General features: G+C 33.6%; 1 protein-coding gene across 1 annotated transcript in view; it reads right to left on the minus strand.

Annotated features, from left to right (window-relative positions):
- The window catches only part of LOC145266441 (uncharacterized), a 38456-nt gene extending 28609 nt beyond the window's left edge, over positions 1-9847 (minus strand). Inside the window, exons 1-4 of the mRNA XM_080122119.1 lie at positions 9794-9847; positions 9464-9516; positions 7303-7396; positions 630-702 (exon numbers count right to left, since the gene is read on the minus strand). Coding sequence (XP_079978245.1) covers positions 630-702; positions 7303-7396; positions 9464-9516; positions 9794-9847 — 274 coding nt within the window. The remainder of the gene's footprint in view (positions 1-629; positions 703-7302; positions 7397-9463; positions 9517-9793) is intronic.
- Positions 9848-10361: the final 514 nt, after the last annotated feature.

Genomic DNA, 10361 nt, shown 5'->3' on the forward strand with positions numbered 1-10361 from the left:
TGAATACAAACAAGCGAACATGGCTATCTACAAATATGGCCTTCAATGCGGTACAAATACAAACTTTCTTTCTCACTTTACAGTACTGTCTCTAGTCTTTCGTCACGCACATTTCCACTATTATTTTAGACACAAACATTCATGAACTTTGTCTCTTTCAACAGGTCTATCTAATCTTTGGTCTACGCTCCACACAGGAATACTTTCCATGCCTAACCCTTTTTCTCTCTTCTTACTAACGAAGATGACCAATAAAGCTGTTATTTAAATGTTAGACTTCTTTTCTTGTAATCAATTTTGGCGACTCTCGACGCGATGTTCGTCAACATCTTATTCTGCAAGTTCATACAGAGGGGACATAACTCGGAACGAATATTTTAGATTACTTTTTCATTGTGTGCAATATTTGTTGTCTATACAGCGATAGACTTTTCCCTTTTACTAAAACACAATAGCAATTCTTCTCGATGATCTTTTTGTAATTTTAGATGTATTACTTTTTTCGACATGACGATTAAGTACGTAATAGGGCTTTTGCTTAAAGCGAAATATTTAAAACGTTGATCTGTCCACTCTATTTTAACGAGTACCTAAATATCTTTCGTAGAGTTGATGCAATAAAATCTTACCGCATTTTCCCGAAACCAATTCCGAATATTTACAAGAACTGTTCACCACACAATCGATCAACGTTGCCGAACTCTGAAACAAAGAAGAAGAAAAAAAAGAAATGGAATATTCTGTAAAATCGAAAAAAAAAAATTGTATTTCTATGCTGAAATTAACGCAGAGTTCGGTCTATTGCTTGTCTTGAGATTTTATTTATTTTTCTCACCCTGTTTTAGAAACAATTAGCGAATAGGTGCTAGGCGTTGTCCGTGCGCTGGAAAAAAACACCCCGCACACACCGAAAAAAAAATCCAAAGAAATCAAAACAACTTTTATTTCAATCAAAATAGTAGGAAGTGCCCGTGCGACCATAAGAAAACATGAGTCTAGGTGGCCGGACTTGAACGTAGAACGCGAAAGAGGGGAAGAAGGTAAAAATTTTAGGAGCAAACGCTTTTGCCAACAAGGCCATGAGGTCTTATAACATTGCAAAACAAGTGTTTTGAACATAGTTTAATACGCTTTTGCCAACAAGGCCATGAGGTCTTATAACATTGCAAAACAAGCGTTTTGAACATAGTTTAATACGCGTGCGTGACTTGCGAAGAAAGTGACGCGAAAAACAGACCTCTTTCAAAGAGTGGTTCAGTTTACCTCCACAGAATAAATATTTTATTTTTATAATTTTTACATATTATGTACCTAGGGCATTGCTCTTTAAGATTGTGCTAGTTTCGTGCCAGTCCGATTTGGATGACAAAAGTTTTCAGCAGACATACAAATACACAGACATACTAACACACAGATATCTCTTCTTTATATAATAGACTATCGGGTGGTGGCTGGCGTTGCTCGTGCGCTGATGAGCCCCCTCCAATAAATCAAAAACAACTGTTCTTTCAATCAAAATAGCAGGGAGTGCCCGGGCGACTGAAAAAAAATCTAGTCGCGGTAGCTGGGCTCGAATGCGAAACGCGGAAGAGGAGAATAAGGCAACACTTATGGCAAACACCTGGTTCCATATCGCTAGCGTAATAGTAATTGGGCTTATGAAACTACCAGAAATTCAATGTATAGAAATAAATAATGAATGAGGAACTAATCCGAAAATAAGAAGTCAGCTCTGCCCCTAGTATCACGTATAAAATCACGGAAAATATAATAGAAGGAAAAATACAGCAAATAAAAAATATATATCGAGTAATCGTTTGAGCATTTGAAGAACGCTAGCGGCTGACTGTTATCGTTTGTTGTAAAACCTTGAATCCAAAGTTAGTTCGTTTCGTTTAAGTAACCCTTCGAATCGAAGCCCCCCCCCCCACAAAAAAAGGAGAAAAAAAAAAGGAAAAAAGAAGAAGAAATAGAAGAAATGGTATAAGTAACCCATGTAATAGATGTAATCGAAAGTTGCGTTTCACCCGACTGTAAAATGCCATTCCATTTTTTTAAGCAACTAAGAACTCAAATCGGTGTTTCCTCCCAAATTCCCCTGTGGACGTATCCGCTACGGTGTTAAGTGGTCGCATGGGGAGTATGAATGTAGTGTGGAGAAAAGATTTTACCACTTCCATTGATTCTTGCAGGTTTTGGCAGAGAACTCGCACCGGGAATGTACGGTCATCGATATAGGAATGTACGCTTATCGAGGAGCACACCTCAGATAATGTGCTGCAGTTTGTGAACATTACATTTGCATGAATTGTCTTGAGTTTTAATCCTATTAAGGTTAAATTCAGAGGGGAAGAAATGACTTCATTTTATTTATATAGAGATATATGTAAGCAAACATTATAAAACATGATAGAAATCTCTGTTTAATTATATCCTTATAATATCCCCGAAACCGACAATTAACATTATTGCCTATTAAACCAGTAATGATATTCTAGAATGCTTAACGTAATACAATTTTATCCTGTGATGCTAATTATAGCATCACGGAATTTAAATTGTTAACGTATTTACTGGAACAGTGTGAATATGTTCTCTTTCAAATAAATGACCTCACGCATTCATTTCTCAGTTACCTTTTGAAATTCTCTTCTCAATCATTCTTGTTTATTTGCTTTTTCACCTGATGATTATTTGACGAAGAATCAGAAACGTTCTTAATATACATGGAACATGCAATCATTTTTAATGATTTTGACACTAGAACGATCAGAATAAAAATCGAACAAATAAAATATAGGTACAACTAAGTAGTAAATTTTTGCTATTTTTAACAATGTTTGCTTAAATGAAAAATGCTAACTAAATACAATATATATATATATATGAACAAATTCAGATTAAAACTAGGCCAACTTCTAACACATAAAGAAAAGATTGTTATATTCCCTAAAAAAAGCAAAGAAATCGGTGACTTGCAAGTCAAATGAACCTCGCTTGATAAACGCGCAACCATTGACTGCGATAAATGGGTGCATGATAACAAAGAATCTGATTGACTAACTAGCAAACTAACACCACGTGAATATATAAAAACGCATAACAACATAAATTCCATGCAATATCCTGAGAAATCTTTACGTGGATGAAACATTAAAATTTTGTGTAGCTTAATTTCTACATATTTTTAAAACAAATTTTATACTATATATATATATATATATATATATATATATATATATATATATATATAGAGAGAGAGAGAGAGAGAGAGAGATAAAGAGAGAAAAAGAGAATTATTAGTGTTTCATGCTTTCGCAAGCATCAATAAAGGAAGTGACGATTGCTAGTGGTTGAGAGATTCGAACACAGCTACAAAGCTACTTTTGGAATTTGCTAGGAATGTTACCTCTCAGCCACCATCAACTGCTATGAAAAATAAGGAAAATTTACAACATCTAAATGCCAGGCACAGCGTTACTTCAATCAACATTGATCAAACAATCACAATTCGTGATCTCACACAAGGCCACCCGACGTCCTTTATTTTCCATCCAATGCGGAAATTTAGGAAATTTCTTCTTAAAGGGGCTAAATAATTATAAATAATTATTTTTACATCTACAGACACTCGTGTTTTATGCTTTCGCAATCATTAGTGCAGGAAATGATGATTGCTACTGGGTGGGAGATTTAAATACAGCTACACAAGAACCTTTACTATATATATATATATATATATATATATATATATATATATATATATATATATAATGGGTTGAGAAATTCAAACGAGAGAAAGATGTATATTTAAATAAGGGGGTGGTCACAAACAATCTGTATTTTTTAACATTATTTTATTATTCCGTCTCTTGGTTTTTCATTGAAAATTATGTTTAGATCATGGTAATAATGTTTTTTAAATCATTGAAATCGTTTTTAACGCGTTTCATACCTTCTATGAAGCGCCCTCTTCAGAAATTATTTCAAATGCTTAGAATATATTCAAGATGTATTGGAGATGTAAGAAGAGCATTTTCGTAGTTCATTTGAAATGTTTCCAGGAGATGGAAACGTGTAAGTGAATCTTCTTTTCATTGGAATGTTCAATTTTTATTACTGTTTTATTAAGCTGTGGTCACTCCTGTCTTATGTTTCTCTCTCTCACTCTCTCTTTCTGCTTGTGTTTTTATCTTTCTTTTATTATTTTTTAAAAAAAATACACATTGTTGATGACCACCCCCTTATATATATATATATATATATATATATATATATATATATATATATATATATATATATTGGAGAACTTTTTCCAAAGGTTTAATATATTAAAATATATTAGCCAATATAAATAAAATTAAGCCAAGTAAATTGACTACAATATTAAGCAATATGATTAACATTTCTGTGATCGAGCATATATATATATATATATACTGGCAAAAACGAAAACAACAAGGGAAAAGATTACATCATATTTGTATTTTTTTTCGAATGATACAATTGTTTCGACATCAACTAGACAATTTTAAACTTCATATTGCTAAAATATTTCCGAAGTTGGCATCTCGTCAGACTTATTGAAAGAAATACAAGGTTAATACGTATTTGAACATATTTTCCTCCTGTTATTACGATATCCCACAATGTAATCTGTCTCATAATATTTTTAGATAAATCCTGTTCTGGTGTTTATGAAATTTTTGAGGCCCCTATTTTCGTATTTCTGTTTTAAATTACGGTGAAAATCGATAAAATTGAACAATTTTGAAACTGGACCTGATTCTAAATTAATGAGATCTTTAGTTTATTAATTTAATTCATTTATTTGTTGTGTTTTATTTGTTTCTCAACTTCCAGTAATTTGATTTGATTTCCTGTTTAATCTCCCGGAAACAAAAGTTTCGTATCTTGTGCTTTTCCGTTGTTACTTATTGACTTTAATTTTAACCTTACAAATCTACTGCAATGCAATTGTTTTCTGTACAATTAGCTAAATAAAATAAGATAAAATAAAATAAATTTATATCCTCTACTAGTAGCTTGGGATATTGATATTTATTATTGTTAATTTGTTTACACTTCTGAGAAATAATCAGTAAGATGCGTTCCAAGGGAGATAACTCTGAATTGCAATTTTATTTATTTAACGATATTTGGCGTTTTAATTTTCTTAATCCCAAAAATTTACACTTAATTGTATTATAAGTCACCCTGAGTTGTTTATTTAATTCAATTGGTTTTATATTTCACTAGTTCTTGAATGTTAAGCGGTGTCTTTAGATTTTCATTTAACTGTTTTTATTTCCGATCCCTGTGCAATTCTTTGATTTAGACGTTATCCGTATTTTGTCTATACGGAGTTACGTTTCGATTTTCCTTAGCATTATCCAGTGGCGTAGCTAAAGGAGGGCAGAGGGAGCGATCTCCGGGTGAACGACAAAGAGGGGTGACAAAATTTCACCCTCTCCCAAATTTTTCATCCAGGCAAAGCGCAGACAGTCAGGTAATGTGTTCATATATATCACTTGAAAAACAGAACGAGTTCATTTCTCTTTTGGAAAAACATGTGATAGGAAAACTCGTTGCTGACACCAAAAATGCAAAGTACTTTGGTATACTTTTTGATAGCACACCAGACGTTTCGCATGCAGACCAAATGCCAACAGTAATCAGATATGTACATATCAGCGATGGTGCAGTTGAAACAGCTACCAGAATATAGGCAGTGAATGGCATTTTGTTGACCTCTCCTGCTGTCCAGCCAGATCATATTATTTGTGCCTGCGAGGAAGAAATACAGAAGTCTATTACCAAGCTCACAGTTGTGTATGAGGAGCATCTGTAGAAGACCTTTGTCTAGAAATTCCACGTTTAAGGCGATGGCTACAAGCAGCCGCAATAAACTTGGAGGAAGTTTTCCTATTCATATCTCGATTTTTCTATCGAGAAAATCGGGATATGCCAATGCAGAAACTCGGTGAAGACAAAAACCCAAATAACGCAAAATAGTTGCTAATATATCTTAGAGAGATAATAATTAAAATACCACTGCTAATGTTCAACTTTTATTTTTACAAGCAAACAAAAACAAAGTAAAAGAATTTGTAACAAGATACGAAGAAAACATTTTCGTACATGTCTTTTTATGAAACCGTTTTATTTAATTTTTTGTTATTTATTGTTGTTTGAGCGGCATTGTTGTTGTTTTTCTGTAGGGGGGGGACATTGTTATGAATTTTTTTCTTGTTAGTTATTATTTTTTGTTAGTGGTCATGTATATTTTTTTGTATTATTTTTAATGATTTTTTAATGTAGAGAGACGGGTGGTTGACAAATTTTCTTTTGCTGCAAGAGCAGACGATAGTCGCGAAGGTAGAGAAGAGGGTGTAGAGAAAGTGGAAGCAAGCTGAGGGTGATATTGAGCTACCTAGTTCATTATGCAGGCGAAAGGATCTTTGAATTTCTGCCTCTACATGAACTGTCAGGTAGCTTTCTAATAGTTCCCTATTGGTCCACATTCGATTCTGTTCCTTTGCTTTCCCTCTACGTTCTCTCGGCGTGGTTCGTTGTCGCGTGTGTAGTAGGACCAACACAGTTTATAGATTCATTATCTGAATTAACTGGAAACTTTGGCAAAAAAGAACTTTGATAATGTGTGAACTTTGACAGAAAATAATCGAATAAAAATATTATAGAATTTTTTTTAGCGTCTGCTAACTTGAATTAAATTGACTAAGCGGTTCGGCATATCTCGGTTTTTCTCGATATCTGTCCAGAAACGTCGTGAAGGTTAAAAAATCCGCGATAAGAAAACTGCATAAGTATCGTTTTTACTTTATAGTGTAGATTTCAATATAAAACAAAATTATCGTTAACTCACAGTTTCTTTTATATTTCTATTCTTTTTGATTTTGTTTTTTTACCCATTCATTTAGTATTATCATCGCTTGATCTTTTTCTATTTTATTTCATTTAATTCGCTTCGTTTCATGAGTTGATAAGGCAGGTCAGCTGTTACGTGTTTTTTTTATTTTCAAACCATCTTTTCTGATTTTACTCACTAACTGATTTTTCCTTTTTTTTCGGCGTTTCTATTCGACTGCGTTTGTAATGCCCCCTTTTCTTCATAACAACAATTAATTTATTAATTTATCCATTTACTAAGTGACTCATCAAAGTATACACATGTTTTATTTCCTAATATTATTGTATAATAAAGATATTTGCCAATAATTTCTTTTAATTTAAAATTCACGCCTCTAAAACAAAGCTTTTCATTATTTATGATATACTTGCCACTTGATATTGCTCTGGATTCACTTTACAATCTTGCTTGAAAAGACTTTCTGCCTTTGTAACTTCATTTGTAACCTTTGAATCGGTATCGGGCCTAAAAACAGAAAAAAAAAAGAATTTCTGCACTAACAACCTTCAATAATTTGACCATGGATCAAAATTAGAAATGAATCATATAGAATATTAATTTATTTCAGACTGTTTATCAAATTATTATGCAAATTAATCACCTGGAAATTTTTTTTTGCCATTTAATCAGTTATGTTATTCATCCCTTACATAGTTACTGTCCGGAATCCTAACCCTCTTTCACTCACCTTCCTGCTCTTCTTTCTGGAATAAATAGCTTACATTTTAATATCTCTGTCCGTCTGTATCTCTGTCTGTCGTTCTGTCTGTCTGTCTCTCTTTCTCTCTCTCTCTCTCTCTCTCTCTCTGAGTCCTGTCTCTCTATTTCTTCACACATTTCTGCCTCATGTTAATACTGATTGTTTGTTTTTAAATTTTCTCGTAAATGTTCTGCGTTTCCCATAATCCGAAAATTACTTTTCAGCTAAGAGTCGCCTTCACAAATTCGAAAGCCGCCTCTTAAATTAACGAAAATGCTGTATTTGAATGCAATACTTTTTCAGGTCTCAAATCCTAAAATAGGACAAAGTAGAAAATGGGGGAAAATTTAAATAACAAAGGGAAATGTAAAAGCTGTATACAAGGTCATCAAATTTAAATGAAAATATAATGATTCCGTTACCCATCCTTTATCATTATCCTACAGGAGTCGCCATTTCCCATTAGAAAAAAGTAAATTGTACTAAGTACAATACTTAGTTCGTTGTTTAATGGACAGTAGAAAATATATTTTAGACGCATTTACGGCATCGCCAAACTCTTGCTTCCTTTATTTTGTCCCTAAATCCTCATATAAACTGTGAATGAGCTTTCTGACAAAGCTGTATACGAGGTCATCAGTTTTTTTTTTCTGGACAGGTGATCCGAACCTTGGATTAAGTCCCAAGGAGACTGTCCTATCAGAAGTCGTAAAATACTGTGGTTGCAGTATTGCCATTTGGTGAATGGAATCTGAACCATGCAGAGCATCTGGTCGGGCCTCTCAATTCCATATTTATGAGAATTGTTACAGTTTTTTTTTCATGCTCTTCAAAATCCTACATCTCTCTTTTCCCCTCTTTTTCTCAATCTACCCTACTAAAAACAATTCTACCGACCTCGTCTACATATCCCTATGCTTATCATGATAAGTCTCAAGAAACAATATCAGAACCTCAACTTCCAACGTAGACGCCCACTACTAGGTCTCTGTCTCTCCAACATCAGCAGTCTACGTTTCAATCTTTCAAATGTTGAAATACAAATACAGGAGAACAAATATGATCTGTTGATCTTTATGCAAAACTGGCATTATACCTAGATGAGTTTACAATTAAAGGATATTCAAATTTGACATCAAAATCTGACCCTCAATATCGTCATGGTCATTTGATATATGCCTACATTAGAGATAGCTTTTCGAGTGGTATGAACATTTTAAAAGATCATGAATTTTGTGACAGTGTCGTTAGACGTAAGTATAATGCCGATGATCATGATGGCGGTAATGATGTTGGTGATGATGGTAGTGATACTGCTGATGATTAAGGAAATAAAAAGCATTGTTAAGAAAGGTTGTTATGGTAATTATGTAATACACACGCACTCTTATTTGTGGATATTGATAAAGAAAAACTGCTTTCTATCATGATAATTTCTGTTGATATAAACCGTCATTACAAAAACACTAGCTGAAAATGTTGACGTCTGGGATATAAAGATATCTCGAAAAAATGCCAGAAAAGGCGCCTTTGGAGTTATTTAATAAGTGCCATTTGAATAACGCAACCCTTGTTAAGAAAAGCAGTTAACTAAATTTATGTGTAGTCATAATTTATTGGCGGGTTACCCGAAATATAAGCCAGATATTATGAGACATTTAAATAAGGAAAAAACAACATTGTAGATACTAATTCAAGCGTCTATTAATTATTGTTCAGGAATTTGATTAAATTATTATTATTAAAATTATTTACTTTTTTTATTCATACAAAATAGCATTTGGGAAAGCTTGGTTATGCAAATGAAGGAAGAAGAGGAGGAACCCTCTTACGTGAGTGATGGTGAAAGGTACCGATCCAATGGATAGTAAAGGCAATGGACTTCCTGTTAAGAGATACAGATTTAAGGAAGAAGAAAATATTTTTTAGAACTTGAGAATTAAAAAAAACGGCCTGAGATTGGTTTTCTGAGAATTGTGAAATAAAATTCTAAGGATTAGAGGCGGGGTTAAGTCCACCTGATTCTCAATATAATGTAAGGCAAAAATAGCCTCGAACACCACTGCCAACCGCCTGGGGTATTCACACCAGTCAGAGAGAAATCCCTGACTAAAGTCTCACTCTATTCTAAGCCCCTAAATATACACTGTGAATAGACAAACCTCGACTTTACTAATGGAAGCCGCCAACTCCAGACCATTTGTATTAAGAGCCATAAACTTATGAATATTCAGAGTTTTGTAACTTTCAGTGAATAATTATTTTTTTTTGTTTATAAGAAAACCTACCAGTAGGTTTTCTTTATTTGTTAATTTCCTTTCAAATTAAAGGTGCAGTTGATTTCAGGTCTAACCTGACGCCCAGACGGTGAAGACACTGTTGTGAAAAGAAAACTCAGCATGACGTTGAAGTGATGTACAGCCAGCCGAGGTAAACAGTGCTACAATACAGACTTAGGGTCGTGATCGTTTTGTGCGTTCCGAGGATCTGAGCGTTATTTTCCAGGGTCCAGTGAAACTCTGGTCATACTTGAAGAGTTCACCACCAGACAGAGTTAAAGGTGTAGCCACTTAGAATTAAGGTTAGTACCCAAGTGGTACATTTCAGACCAGGCTGGGTTACAGTTTAAATTAAGGACGGATAACTCTTGATTTTGATACAATCAAATATATTAAGGGGAGATAAATCTGACCCCTAGTACTATTAAATCATTCCAGTACTAGTGATCCC

The sequence above is a fragment of the Euprymna scolopes genome, chromosome 41, assembly GCF_053919585.1.
Source record: "Euprymna scolopes isolate OS-2025 chromosome 41, ASM5391958v1, whole genome shotgun sequence".
Taxonomy (NCBI): Eukaryota; Metazoa; Mollusca; class Cephalopoda; order Sepiida; family Sepiolidae; genus Euprymna; species Euprymna scolopes.